This window comes from Macroventuria anomochaeta (assembly GCF_010093625.1).
Source record: "Macroventuria anomochaeta strain CBS 525.71 unplaced genomic scaffold BU25scaffold_12, whole genome shotgun sequence".
Classification (NCBI taxonomy): Eukaryota; Fungi; Ascomycota; class Dothideomycetes; order Pleosporales; family Didymellaceae; genus Macroventuria; species Macroventuria anomochaeta.
Window position 1 is genome coordinate 499,387 of NW_022985373.1, and position 14,918 is coordinate 514,304.

The 14,918-nt window shown below is 52.0% G+C and overlaps 4 protein-coding genes across 4 annotated transcripts; 3 read left to right on the plus strand and 1 right to left on the minus strand.

Moving 5' to 3' along the window:
* Nucleotides 1-344: 344 nt before the first annotated feature.
* On the plus strand, nt 345-1,384 carry BU25DRAFT_409810 (uncharacterized protein). Its single transcript, XM_033706141.1, has one exon. It carries the CDS (start codon nt 437-439, stop codon nt 1,253-1,255), a length of 819 nt encoding a protein of 272 aa, XP_033562967.1. The 5' UTR covers nt 345-436; the 3' UTR covers nt 1,256-1,384.
* Nucleotides 1,385-1,967: 583 nt separating this feature from the next.
* BU25DRAFT_430599 (uncharacterized protein) lies at nt 1,968-4,016 on the plus strand (the record flags this gene model as incomplete). The annotated part of the gene is made up of 2 exons (XM_033708613.1): nt 1,968-2,250; nt 2,299-4,016. The coding sequence occupies 2 exons, from the start codon at nt 1,968-1,970 to the stop codon at nt 4,014-4,016; spliced, it is 2,001 nt and encodes a 666-aa protein (XP_033562968.1).
* Nucleotides 4,017-4,785: 769 nt separating this feature from the next.
* Nucleotides 4,786-10,381, plus strand: BU25DRAFT_390676 (type II DNA topoisomerase). The gene is made up of 4 exons (XM_033704580.1): nt 4,786-5,348; nt 5,399-5,686; nt 5,735-8,710; nt 8,758-10,381. Exons 1-4 carry the CDS (start codon nt 4,917-4,919, stop codon nt 10,201-10,203), a joined length of 5,142 nt encoding a protein of 1,713 aa, XP_033562969.1. The 5' UTR covers nt 4,786-4,916; the 3' UTR covers nt 10,204-10,381.
* Nucleotides 10,382-11,658: 1,277 nt separating this feature from the next.
* Nucleotides 11,659-14,047, minus strand: BU25DRAFT_365708 (uncharacterized protein). Its single transcript, XM_033703826.1, has 2 exons — nt 13,395-14,047; nt 11,659-13,342 (listed from the first exon to the last, which is right to left on the minus strand). The coding sequence occupies exons 1-2, from the start codon at nt 13,809-13,811 to the stop codon at nt 12,125-12,127; spliced, it is 1,635 nt and encodes a 544-aa protein (XP_033562970.1). The 5' UTR covers nt 13,812-14,047; the 3' UTR covers nt 11,659-12,124.
* Between the last annotated feature and the right edge of the window lie 871 nt (nt 14,048-14,918).

Genomic DNA, 14,918 nt, shown 5'->3' on the forward strand with positions numbered 1-14,918 from the left:
AAGAGCTTTTCTTTCTTAGCATTTACTACAGCTTGAAGTTGAGCACCAGCAAAGCAATCATGGAGGATTGTGTGAGGGGTATTGTACAAGACTGACACGCAACAGATGCGTAAGTTTTTGTCTGGTTGAAGGACAGAAGTAACAAGAAGTAGTCTGCCCTCTTCTGGGATGACTGAGGCTGTAGTGTTGAGGTTTGAGCCATCTGAGCATGTTGGGCGCGTTGATTTTTGTGGGGCTGGCGGATGCCTGGTGTTGGTGGATGACTGGTGGAACACGTTACACCTAGTCGTATCCTCAACTTTCAGCAAGACTCAGTCGCAGACGATGACTCAGTCGCGCTACCTACAACTATGTCGAATACCCGATCTTTCGTCAGACCGCCGACAACAGCAATTTCTTACACGAGACGGTTTTGCTCGAACATCCAACTGCCAACATGGAACAACAGACGCCGCAGCCGGCTGACAAAGCTCCACCCCTGGCAGCTCGCATGAAGCAATACGAGGCATGTTTCGACTTCACTTTACCCTCCGGATCGCCTGTCGTCCTACGTCTCGACGGCCATGCATTCTCAAAATTCACTAGCCACTTCTGCCGGCCATTCGACCAGCGCATACACGATGCGATGATAGCAGCATGCACAGATCTGCTCGCATACTTCCCATTTGCGACAGTCGCGTACACGCAGTCCGACGAGATAACCCTGGTTTTCCCTACCGGTGTGCAGGGCTTCAACGAGCGCGTTCAAAAGCTTTCGAGTCTGGCGGCGAGCTACTGTTCTGTTCGATTCAACGCACATCTTGCTGCCCTCTTAGCAGCAAGTCCAGAACCGAAAGTCAAGGATACAGCGTTTGAGCGCTTGGGTACTGCGCATTTTGATGCGCGTTTCTTTGCTGTTCCGTCCGTTGAGGAAGCCTTCAACTGTATATTATGGAGATGTCGCAATGACGCTGTACGCAACTCAGTCAATGCCTTCGCGCGCACGATGTACTCAACCAAGGAGATGCATGGGAAGACGACCAGCGAGTTGATGGAGATGATGAGGAAAGAGAAGGGTGTTGAGTTTGAGGCATCAGTACCACGATGGGCGGTAGAAGGGTGCCTACTGAAGCGAGAGCAGGTGGAACATGAGGGCGTGAACTTGAAGACGGGCGAGGTGAAGAAGACGTTGAGAACAAGGACCAGGCTTGAAGAGAGAGGTGTGAGGACATTTTCGGCGGAGGATCTGAGGCTTGTGACAGACAAGTTTTGGTGAAGAGATTTCGATTGCAACCCTACAGTCAGAAAATTGCAAGGACATCCATGAGAGGAAGACTCGTCCACCACGTTTGTCACCTCCTATTGTTGTTGGCTCGAGGTACCGGAGACGCAGGTTCTTCGTGAGATGAATGTCTGCACTTACTAATGCTCTTCAGAATAATGCTGCATATCTTCAGGCAGGCGACAATTACGTCAGATATTGCGTGTTGTGCATGTGTTTCGAGGGCCTGAAGTTCCTTCCCGATCTATTTGCGGTCTGTCCCTGCCCAATCACTGCCCGCACTTGCGGCCCCCACAATCTCTCGACAGCCTCTAGCCTTCCACTCATCACAGCTGTTATCTCGGTACATTGCAGCAGCACGACGCAAAGAGAGAGAACCTACGAGTCGCAACATCAGCTCCAGCTCGAAACGAGGGAGTGCTGCAACTGTCGATTTCCTGCCTCATCGAACAGCTGAGTACATGTGAGCATTCGTGCAGCGCAGCCTTGTGGTCTCATATCCGCTGCGCGGCGCCACCGCGCCAGCGTCCAGGCTTCAACGGCTTGTACCTCGAGCTAGCCGTGTGTGCGGCTGACCGGCTGAGCTGGGTGAGCTGTCGGCATGCCATTTGGATACATACCCGAGCCCCGTCTCTCGTAATTCTCAACCTTGGCTCCCATTAGATCTCGTTTCCACAGCATCGATTTCTCATCGTTTCGTATCGCCATGTCGTATGTACCAGTTGGCGCTGGTAGAACAAGCCCTGACGTTGAAAACATTGAATTGACTGCGAAGAATGACGGACAGACAGCCTACGGCTATGCGCCGCCGCAAGGCCTGTTGCCTGATGGAGACATCAGATACAGCGATTCGAAAGCAAACTTTCCGCCTAGCAAGGTGGTCGACAACTGGCCGATCAAATCCCGACAAGTTGCAGCGTTGACGCCGCTGAGGGGGACGATTCTTGCTTTCGATATTATACTGGCATCATCGCCATTGCTATTCATTGGTATGCTGCGTCGCATGTAGCTCTCGTGTTGCATGCTGACAGTAACAGTTCTTGCCCTTAGGGTCGCCAGGTTGGACGGTAAAGCTCCTAGGGCGGACAACGACAAGCTCCAAGAGATGCTGCTCTACACACCCACCATATTTCCTCTCCTTTTCGCGGCCTTGATGGGACGGTTTTTTAGACATTTTGGAATTTGGCTTGCAGAGCGCGGGACCACTCTCGGACGACTCGAGCAACTGGTGGGCTGCCAGTCGGTATTCCTGGCCATCGAACGTCAGATCTGTCTTCGCAATTTCAGCACCATAGGCGTGTGTTCGATACTCATTTGGCTCCTTTCGCCTTTTGGTGGACAGTCTGCTCTCCGGGTGCTTCGACAAGAGGAGCGTTATCTCAACACAACCCAGGCGCTGCATTACCTCGGGCCTTTGGACGTGCAGCAAACTACTATGGGAGGTGCCAGCATGGTCAATAGCGGGCGAAGCACTTTCACGCCATTGTTCCTCGCCGCGCTGCTCAGTAGCGGCGGTTTTCAGACCAACAGCGCAGACTTGTGGGGCAATGTCAAACTTCCATCGTATCGAGCTATCGAGAACAGCACTTCGAACGACTGGAAACCGGTCCCTGATTACAATCAGACAAATGTTCGCTGGAGCTCCTTGATTGGCATTCCAGTGTCTGCTTTCAACGGAGAACCGTTCACTACGTACTCGATGAATCACTTTAAAATCAGAGCGAGGCAGTTCGATATCAGCTGCTCAAACAATAGCCGAGTCGCAGGAGATTGGACCGATTCCGTTAATACAACCGTTCGCAGCACATGGATGATGGAAACAGGCACTCAGCAACCCAGCTGCTCCAACAATTCAACCGGATGCCTCATCAAAGCGTGTCCTTCCTATCCATGCCCGTTCATCAGTAAATCTTCTGCCATTGAAGTCAATGGGGAGGAGTTTACTTCTGTAGCGAACTGCGAGTACTTCTACGACTATATCGAAGCTAGCATAGAGTGCATTGCATCTACATGCAAAGCTACAGCCCTGCGCAAACTTGATATGTACACAGACGGCTACACCAAAGAGTGGGAACCTTACTTACTCGGAACCATTATGGCGACTCTTATGAACACCATGACGAGCGTCGACACCATCGGCGTGTCAAGTGTCACGGCGCGTGGTGCGACAGTGATGGAAAAATGGATGTATGATCCAACGGACTTCATCGGCAGTCGCATGTACGGAAATGTCAACCTATACGAACTCCCCGTGGAGACCTTCGCAGAACGATTGACGATACTGTGGAATTCATTCTTCCAGTCAACGTACGCTGCGCGCGCGCTCGCTGGGAATTTGGACAAAGCAACGTCCACTAACATGACCGGCGAAGACAACTCTGCGATCGTGTTCAACACCACCGAGAGCCTTACTAGCCAGCGCAGAGACGTCTATCGGGTCAACTGGAAGTGGTTCGGCGTCCTCCTGAGTTGCTCACTAGTACTTTTGTCTGCCGCATGCGCTGGGCTGGTACTGAAGTATCTATCGATTGCTCCGGACATCATTGGGTATGCCAGCAGCTTGACGATGCTCAGCCCGTATGTACCGACACCAACAGGTGGCACAACGTTGCATGGTTTGGAACGGACGGCGTTACTTCACGATCTACCAGTCAGACTAGGCGATGTCTGCCCAAATGAGCCAGTGGGCGCTATAGCGTTGGCGGCAAATGACGGAAGAGTTGTGGGGCTGGATCGAAGGAGATGGTACATCTAGACTCAGAAATTGGAAAGTCGGTAAGGAAGCTCAGACCGCCGAAGACCTCCAGGCTTGCTTTCAAGGACTTGAAACTAGCGGATTTGGGATGTACCAGTTTGGGGTTCGACCTCGAAGTTGGAAGTGCTGAAAGCCTCCAGCATGAGATTTGTGGCTCAAGAGCTTTGAAGGACAAATGCCCCGATCCTAACATTCAGCCAGTGTGGCAGAGATCTTGAAAAGCTCTCGGGTGCAGTGTGATAGATCGCCAACCGCGATTACCCATAGATTGTCTGCTGTTGTTCAGATTGCTAAGGGCCTGTAGTTTCAAGAGTCGTGAAAAGTGGGGCCAACAATGATACTCATAGCTCTGATTGGTAAGAGGCGCGAACGCGACATGCTCGCGACGCGTCCGAGGCTTTTGGCCACACAACTAAGGTTGTCAGGAGTTGGCCAGTAAGAATCTCTTGTACAGTATGTGATCAGTTGATAATGCCTGGCTCGCGCAAAGCATGAAATTGCGAAAAGAACGACTTCGAACAATACTAGTGTCATGCATGCACTTCACCTTACCAAACTGTCAGTCGTGCTGTTGTAAGCTTTCTTTTTCACCATGAGCTCGGATAGAAAGTGCTATACTATATTTTGCTACATTGAGTTTTGTTCACTCACTTTGACGATTACCGCTCGTGCCAAATTAGTCCGTTTTAAGTGGACCCCCAAACAGAAAACAGTAGGCGCCTCCGAGTAAACACAACATCGTCAACACCTCCACGCCGCGCTCACAACCCCACGACACTCTTTTCGCGTGCGTTTGCAATTACTAACCTATCAGTCTCACGCAGTTTCGCCATTTGAGCGCTTTTCTTCGTACACGTTACTCTCCGTCCTCTGGGACTTTGTCGACAACGCTTCGCCGCCATGTCCGACTCCGAGTCCAACTTCGACGACGGCGCAAGCTCTGATTTTGCGCCACCTGTGAAGGCCGCAAAGGCAGCACCAAAAGCCAAAGCAGCACCAAAGAAGGCAGCCGCCGCGCCAAAGCCTCGAGGGAGACCTGCGGGCACAACAGCAGCGAAGCCTAAGGTAAAGGCAGCGCCGAAGAAGAAGGCGAAGGACTTCTCAGACGACGAGAACTCAGATGTCGACATGGAAGACCCAATAGATGACGACGAGTCATTACTCGCAGACACACCACCAAAGACGAAGAAGGCGCCAGCACCCAAGAAGAGCAGCGGCAAGGTCCTCGCAGATATCGCGAATGAGAGCTTCGGCATGGATGGCGCTGAGGAGGCACCGCCTTCTGTGAAGGGCAAGAAGGCCGCCGGCGGCGCGAGTAGCAAGTACCAGATGGTATGTTGTGTGGCTACGGCGCAGCGAAGCAATTGGCTAACAACGCGCAGCTTTCGCATTTGGAGCACATCATGAAGCGTCCAGACACATATATTGGCTCGGTAGAGCGCACGACGGACAAGATGTGGGTGTACAACTCAGCGAACGAGAGCATGGAGTTTCGCGACGTTACCTACGTACCCGGTCTATACAAGATCTTCGATGAGATCTTGGTTAACGCGGCAGACAACAAGCAGAATGACAAGAACATGAGCGAAATTCGTGTCACAGTTGATCGAGAGACTGGTGAGGTCTCGATCAAGAACGACGGCAAGGGTATTCCTGTCGAGATTCACTCAGTATGTTGTTCACTATTTTGTTGTATGGCAGAGCGCTGACCGTCCTAGCAACACGGCATCTACGTCCCGGAAATGATCTTCGGCCACCTCCTCACATCCTCGAACTACGATGACGATCAACAGAAGGTCACCGGTGGTCGCAATGGTTACGGAGCGAAGCTTTGCAACGTCTTCTCCCGAGAGTTCACAGTCGAGACCGTCGACTCGAAGCAGAAGAAGAAGTACAAGCAAACATGGACAGACAACATGAGTAAGATGGGCAAGGCCAAGATCACAGACATTAAAGGAGACGACTACACAAAGATCACGTGGCGAGCCGACTACAGCAAGTTCGGCATGGACGGTATCGATGACGACTTCGAGGCGCTGATCAAGAGGAGAACCCACGATATGGCTGGTACACTTCGTGGAATTAAGGTCTACCTCAACGGCGACCGCGTCAAGGTCACAAGCTTCGCCAAGTACATGGAGATGTACACCAAGGCCATCTCAAGGGAACAAGGCAAGACTGAAGATGGCGAAGATCGCAAGGACGTTATTATCACAGACAAGCATGACCGTTGGGACATCGGTTTTGCTGTCTCAGATGGAGCCTTCAACCAGGTCTCATTCGTCAACTCGATTGCCACAACCTCCGGTGGTACGCACGTCAACTACATTGCGGATCAGATCGTTGACAAGCTCATGGCGATCGTCAACAAGAAGAACAAGGCGGCTGTCAAGCTCAAGCCTGCGCAGATCAAGAACCACCTGTTCTTGTTCGTCAACTGCTCGATCGTCAACCCAGCCTTCACATCCCAGACCAAGGAGCAGTTGACAACGAAGGTGAGTCAGTTCGGCAGCAAGCCTGTGCTCAGCGACAAGTTCTTAAAGGCGATTGAGAAGACAGAAGTGATCCAGAACATCATGCACTTCGCTCAGCAGAAGGCGGATCAACTCATGAAGAAGACAGACGGTAACAAGCGCAACCGCATAAACAACGCTAAGCTCACAGACGCCAATAAGGCTGGAACCAAGGACGGTCATCTCTGCACACTGATCCTCACTGAAGGAGAGTCGGCCAGTGTGCTGGCTTTGGCTGGTCGTGCTGTCGTCAACCAGGATCTGTTCGGTGTCTTCCCCCTGCGCGGTAAGCTACTCAACGTCCGGGATGCATCCATGGACCAGATCATGAAGAACGCGGAAATTCAGAACATCAAGAAGTTCCTCGGTCTCCAGCACAAGAAGGAGTACACCATGTCTGATATGAAGAGCCTGCGTTATGGTCATCTCATGATCATGACGGATCAGGATCATGACGGTAGCCATATCAAGGGTCTTCTCATCAACTTCCTCCAATGTCAGTTCCCGAGTCTGCTCAAGCTCCCCGGCTTCCTGCTCGAATTTATCACACCCATCGTCAAGGTGTGGAAGGGTGACCCAAAGAACCCCAAAGGCTTGAAGAGCTTCTTCTCGATGCCGGAGTACGAGGAGTGGAAAGAGCAGCACAAAAACCAGAAGGGTTGGGACCACAAGTACTACAAGGGATTGGGTACCAGCGATATCAAGGACGCCCAGGTCTACTTCAAGGATCTCGACACGCACATGAAGCGCTTCCACACCATGCGAGCCGAAGAGGAGAAGCTCATCGAGCTGGCTTTCTCGAAAAAGAAGGCTGATGCTCGTAAGGAGTGGCTGCGTGATTTCGTTCCTGGCAACCACTTGGATCTCACCACTAACGAGATCACATATGACGATTTCGTCAACAAAGAGCTCATCCTCTTCTCCATGGCTGATAACCTGCGATCCATTCCCTCAGTCATTGACGGCTTCAAGCCCGGTCAGCGAAAGGTTCTCTACACCTGCTTCAGGCGCAATATCCGCAAGGATGTCAAGGTTGTCGAGTTGGCCGGTTCTGTCTCTGGTTCCACCGACTATGCCCACGGTGAAGCCTCCATGCAGGGTACCATCGTTGGTCTTGCTCAGAACTTCGTCGGTTCGAACAACATCAACTGCTTGGAACCAAGTGGTAACTTCGGTTCCCGTCTGCAGGGTGGTGGTGATGCTGCCAGCGCCCGTTACATCTACACTCGTCTGTCGCCCTTCGCACGTAGGATCTTCCACCCGCAGGACGACGCTCTCCTCACCTACGGAGAGTCTGATGGCACCAAGATCGAGCCTGCGATGTATGTACCTGTTCTCCCCATGATTCTTGTCAACGGATCGAGCGGTATCGGTACTGGTTGGAGTTCCGAAATCCCCAACTTCAACCCTCTAGACATTGTAGAGAACATCAGGCTTCGCATGGCAGATGGTGGCTCGAAGGAGGATATGAAGCCTATGGTGCCTTGGTACAAGGGCTTCACTGGAACGACCGAGGAGCTGGGAGGCGACAAGTTCCGCTTCACGGGTACCATCCGTCAGACCAGCGACACTGAGATTGAGGTCACCGAGTTGCCTGTGCGTTACTGGACCCAAGACTTCAAGGAGAAGCTCGAAGACATCATCAAGGCCGAGAAGACTCCCTCGTTTATCAAGGACTACATCGACTACAACACTCCCGATAGGGTGCACTTCATCATTAAGATGGAAGACAAGCACATGACTGCTGCTCTCGCGAAGGGTCTTGAGGAGACCTTCAAGCTTTACAAGCCCCAGTCTTGCTCCAACCTTGTCGCCTTCGATGCCCAGGGCCGCATCCATAAGTACGCCACTGTTCTGGACATCGTCGAAGAGTTCTACCACGTCCGTCTGCGATACTACGAGAAGCGGAAGGCTCACCAGCTTGATGTCTTGCAGAAGGAGCTTACCAAGATGAGCAACCAGGCGAAGTTTATCAAGATGATCATCGATGGCAAGCTTGTTGTGTCAAAGAAGAAGAAGGCTGTTCTCGTCCAGGAGCTGAAGAAACTTGGTTTCACACCCTTCCCTAAGGTTGATGATGCTAAGAAGCAAGGCGAGCTTGAGGATGTTCAGGATGACGATGAAGAGTCTGAGGAGACTGAGGTCGAAGTCAATGCCAACGACTATGACTACCTTCTAGGCGTAAGTACCTCAAGGCTTAACCCCTGAAATGCACTGACAACTGCTAGATGGCTATCTGGTCTCTGACCCAGGAGCGTGTCGAGAAGCTCCTGAAGCAGATCGGTGACAAGGAGGACGAGATCGATGCGCTTATCAAGCTCACGCCAAAGGAGCTCTGGAACATCGATCTCGAGGCTTTCGTCGAGGAGTGGAACCTTCAGCTTGTTGAAGAGGCCGAGCGTGCGAAGAAGATCCAGCGCATGGGTCGCCGCGCATCCCACAAGCTCGGCATTGGTGCTTCTAAGGGCGGCAAGGCTAAGAAGAAGAGAAAGCTGGGCGATAGCGACTCTGATGACGACTCTGGCTCCGACTTTGGTCTGGTTAAGAAGAAGGCCAAGCCGAAGAAGGAGGGCTTGCTGAGCTACCTGCGAGAAGCAGATCCTCCTGCCAAAAAGACATCCCCTGCGGAGAGCGCAAAGTCTGCATTGGGCTCGACGGTTCCTCAGAAGCAAGGCAGTCTATTGTCGCATCTCGTCAAGACTGATACTAAGAAGGAGTCACCTCCTCAGAATGACGGACCATCAAGCCCGGCTGAACCAGAGCCTGCACCTGCTCCAAAACCTGCGCCTGCAGCTAAACCTCGAGGCCGCCCTGCTGCGGCAAAGAAGCCTACTCCTGTCATCTCTGACGATGATGAGGACGAGTCCGATGTCTTCGCTGTTGTCGCAAAAGAGGAGGCAAAGAAGCCGGCGCCTAAGACCAACGGCCGGGACCCTCGTGCTGCAACAAAGCCAGTCTCGAAGTACACTATGGACAGCGACTCGGACGACGATGACGACCTTGGCGATGTTAGCACCATGGTCAAAACCATCGGCGGCAGCACCAACGGCGTTCCCATGTTCAAGAGCTCCACACGCCCCGGCAGCAGCTCAGGCATTCCCAAAGTCGCAAAGAAAGCCAGTCCCTCGGTCATCGACATCGACGAAGGCGACACCACCAACTACGAGGCTCTCATGCCTCAGCCGTCTCCCAAGAAGCCTGCGCCCCGCAACGTGAACGACACAATGCTCACCTCGGACTCAGAAGACGGCTTTAGCCTCGTCAAGCCGAAACCCGCTGCGTCCAAACTCACCAAAGTCACTGCGAAGGCTAAGCCCGCACCCAAGGCCAAAGCCCCCGCAGCTACCATCACAAAGAAGAGCACGGTTCTGAGCCCAGCAGCGAAGGCTTACGCCGCGCGCCTCGAGAAGGCACCTGGTGCGACAAAGGCTAAAGCCCCTGCCAAGAAGCCCATGGTGATTGACTCGGATGAGGAGATGGACGATGCAGATGCGTTAGCTAACGACATCCTCTCTGATGACGATGATGAGCCGACACCAAAGCCAAAGGCTGCGAGCCGTGCTCCCGCTGCTCGGCCTGGACGCAGGGCCGCGGCTAAACCGGCGAAGTATGTGGTCAGCGATGATGATGACGAGGAGGTGAGTGAGGCGAGCTTTGAGGATGATAGCGAGTAGTCGCATCAAATCATTGGGTGGGTGGGTGCATAGCATGACGGTGTTCAGGCAGGATACCCGGTGGCGTTTCTGGATAATGGTGGCTCTCTTTCAATTTCCTTACTCTCAGTCATTGGGTTTAATATATGTTCCTATGGAACGAGTGGCGTTAGAGGCTTCTTTATGCAGTATATTCAGGTCTATTTCGAATCGAAATGCAAAGTCGATTTCTACACTTTATTTATCAAAAGCGTTCCTAATTTGCAGGCTCGATTATGTTGGAAATTGTGAAGCGGTGCCTGTACAACCACCAAGCGGTCAACATGGGAAAATGAGTGCCCCATAAACCTCTGAGTATGTCCCTTCACTCTGCTCTCCTCTCCACACCTGGGCAAGTCTGTCCGAATTTTACCAAAATTGCAGTCCAACAGTTGCATGTCCGGCCTTCGATAAATCAAAATTATATCGCCCTCGGTATATGTCTGTTCTTCTGTCTTGCTCAAAAAAGTCAGCCGGTGCAACGCATGTGCTTATCTGCGTCCTTTTCCCACTATGAAAGACCTAAAGAGACGCTGAACTGCTCGATGTCTTCTCCCTTTGGGTTGTCTCTCTATCCAAAAACAGTAGTTGATGTGCCCATGTCTGTTGCCTGCGACCCCTAATAATCAATGCAGAGACATAAAGTCATTCCCATGCGGATGGTCTGATTGATCTTCAATAGTCCTATTGTTCACAAAGAAATTACTTCTAGAAGTTATGTCCGTAACCCCTCCAAGCTACAGATATTACTGTGGCACTCATATGTTCACAACCTTGCTTGGCTAGGAGTCCCTTCGAAAACATAACATGTCGATTGTCTTTCTTCTGTGTCTGTATCTCCAGAGGATCTTCCGACGACCAGGAAAGTCAACGACTTGCTGGACTAGCTTGACCATCAATTCGTTCCCAAAGTAACTATTTCACGGGTTGCACGAGCGTGATTGAGCAACATAAAGTTCAGCATGACATCACCTTTTACCTGATCTTCTATACCTCTGTCCGAGCATTTCTTCAAAGACTCGACGCAGTCTGAATGTTTTGGATACGGGAAGCTCGAATAATTCTCGATTTGCCTGCCGATGTCTTGTGTCTTCCTTATTTGTCTCTCCGTCATTCAGATTGATCAAGGTTGAATAGTATGCTTCGAGGTCGTCATATCGTCCCCCGTCAAAAGACCTAACACGTCGCATTCGAAAGTGTCAGAAACTTATTCTCAAAACATCATCTATTCGTCTAAATGTTTCTTCCAGACCTTCAAGCAAAAATAGGATGTTGTGAGACTTGTGCACATCTCCATGGTTCGAAGGATTGCCTTTCGTTGATTGATTATGAAAATATGTTGCGGTGTGTGCCACCGTAGAATACTGATAGCTACGGTAAAAGATAACGTAGGACTATCGGGTCAATGGAATACTGCGCTGAATTGCTATCTAGCTGGGAGATGACAACTATATACCTGACCTCAGGCCAGTGACCTGTTACACACTAGACTAGGGTAGTCTGTCAGGGGTACAGTCAGACCTTGTACAGACCGACCGATACCGCAACAAAATATACACGTTACAAATCATGCTCAGTGAATGTCTCCGTTCCTTTATCGTCGCGACACATATTATGAAGCTTTATGCCAGAGGAAGATAATGTTACAAGGAACCACGGGTGAATGATGCAAGACTTTCAGTAACTACTACTCGTTACTTAGATAAGCCAGGGTCGTCCATCACACCCGTCACAAGCCCGATGCAGAGGAAGGTGCGGTGTAACGCCTGAAACCAATGCAAATGCGCACACCACAAGGCCTTGATGAGACAGGAAGAATCGCAAAGTACTAAGCAGTGTCCTAACGCCAGTGGGTATACAACAAAAAAGAGAGACGCGTGGAGTGAGAAATCAGGCAATCCGCCTAGCCTTGCCCTCGTCCCCTCCCACGCCCTCTCCCGCTCGCCGTCCTTGTCATCGGCACACCACCGCCATGCCCTGTGATTGCTTCTCCAGGCCTGCCCAGAGGTGTGTTTCCTCCAGCGTCACTATACCCAGCGATACTACTCTGCGCACTCATCGGCACTCCACCCATCCCTCCCACCTCGAGGTGCGGTACAACAGAGCGAACGTGGGATGTAATCTCATTGACCGGCTCCATGAACCCTGGAGGCTGAACTTGGTAGTCCCTCATCTTGACTGGTTGACACGCGGCTTGCAGTAATCGTTCGTTGAGCTCATCGTCTGGCCGTGCTTCTCTAAGCATGAGCTTCAGATCTTGGTCTACGTCTTGCGGGGCCAGAGGCGGCGGTGTGGGCGCCGAGGCGTTGACTTTCTGGAAGACCTTCTGGTCGAGGACGAATGGTGGGTTGTATATGAACAGTGTTTGACCGTTTGTGATGGACGTCGTGGAGCGGGTTGCGCCGCGTGTAGCATGTGGGTTCGAAGAGACTTGGCGGGCCATGTCTGTTGCGCCAGGGACTTCGTCTGAGTCCTGATCTGCGTCTGGAAGGTCGCCATTTTCGGAGGCGTGGTCGCCGTTTGTGTGGGTGTGGCCGTTGGTCATGGCTTCGGCGTTGGTAGGCTCGTTCGACTTCATCTTCGCGAAAAAATGCGAGGCTGCATTTGTCGCATTCGTCATGGCCATATTCAGTTCCTTCTCAGTGAAGAGACGGTCGAGCGAGTAGGCAGACGCTTCGAATTGGGTGTGCATGGTGCGCGCCTTGGCTTCACGGAAGGGCGAGGCATTGCCCATCTCGACGTTGCGGCCAGAGGGGCCCGGCGAATCGATTTCGTTCTCATCGAACAGCTTGCGCTTGCGCAACTTCTCTGCCGCTGCTGCGACCTCCTCGACCTCACCGCCAAACTTGTGTCCTGTTCTTCGTGTCTTACGCGGTGCTTGCGGCCCACCTGGGCTGGCGGGGTGGCCGATACTGAACTGATTGGGGTGTAGGAGCATGGCGTTGCTGTCCGAGATATCCAGCTGCTCCTTCTCACGCCTCAGCCTGTTTGCGCGCTGCTGTATGCTTACCTTTAGGCGTTCGCGAACGGTTTCTGCAAGGGCCTTGTGTTCCTCTTCGGCGATCTTAACTTTGTAGTGGTGCGAATTCTCAATGTCATTCTTGGTGTTTTCGTGCTTATTCTATGGTCATTGTTAGCTTCTCAAACATTGCAAAGGAACCGCGAATGCATACGTAAAGCATTGTAAGGTTGAAGTCGCGCTCCTCCATAGCGTCATTGACAGCGTCGACGAAGCGCGAGTAGTACTTTCCGCACTGCGCAACGTAGTCGGTACCAGCGCTAGGCGCAGTGGGAATGTTATTGCCCATGATCTGTGCTATCAGCTCAGAGGCCTCCGTTCCGTTATCCTCGAGCGGTTCGTTCTTGTAGGGATCAGCCTTCATGATGAGGTTGATATCGGCTTGCAGCGCAGCAAGCTGAGCTCTGTAGTGGCTGTCGCGGTTGTCTGAAAAGGTCGCCATCATTTCAGAGAGCTTCTCGGCGAGCATGTTGCGTCTCTTGTCGCGTTTGGACGGCTGCGGCTGCGGAGAGGTTGCAGAGTGGCCGAGCGGGAAGTTGTCCGCCGGCGAAGGGCTGCCATTGCGTACCATGGTGGCGGTGGGGAGACACTCTTGAAGGCTCGGAAGTGCGCTTGTGTTCGAAGGCTGCGTCAGATGGTGCAAGCAAGCGCAGGCTTCGGCGCAAATGCTCCGGTCGAGGTAGTGTGGTGTGTGTAGAATGACTGAAGATAGCAATTCAAAGCGGGTGCAAGCTGTTAGCGCTTGGCTTCTGTGTCGCTACAGCGGGAAAAACATAGGACAAGCTGAGGTCTGGTGGTAAAGTCGTTTGCAAGAGTGAATGGAACGGAACCATCACGGCAGGGACGAACGAGCATTCGGTTAGCGCGCTTCCCCAATCGCCGACCGCCGACATCGCCTTGGCAAGTGCTATCTAATCGCTCTTGACTCTTTTCACAGCTACTTGCACCTGCTGGAGGGACGAGACTATCCACATGCAACTTTGCTCGTAATCAGATATGGGAAGTATGAAATTTCTGCAACAATCCGAATCGTCACAAACAGCACTGTCGATGCTGCGTCGATTGGACTCCTGTGGCGTGCTTTTGAGACTGTACTGATTGATATGGCATCCCAATTCGCGCAGCAAGCCATCAAGCCGGAGTCAGATACTGCTCGTAGTCTGCAGGGCTTCTTACAGATGTGAAGCAATGGATGTGAGTGCTTACAAGGAGCAACTGTTGTGTATGACGTCAAGGTCCAGTCGAAACCACTTCGACCGTACAATTTCGATAACCTGTCTTTCGATTTCCTTCTTCGTCTTCGTGCTGTGCAAGTTAAGATGTGTGCCTGCTTCATGTTCCGGCATCCGAGATTGATCGACACCGCACCCGCACTGCAGAGTGTAGGGAACACGATACGGTCATTACGATATAGGGTCAACGGAGCCTCAACTGCACGCTGACTTCCCAGATCCACGTACGGGCGAGCCCATTCATCAGTCCATTCATCAGCCAACAGCAAAGAGTATCATCAGACGATACTGGATAAAGCAATATCCACGACCGCAACGATGGTCATAACCAGAAGTTTGTTTTTCGGCAGATTACAAAAAATGGCGCTCTATCTCGCACTTGCTTTCACTCACTACGAAGCTCAGCCGCAATTTTCAAGATTGTCAAGATTGCTTGTCCCCACCAA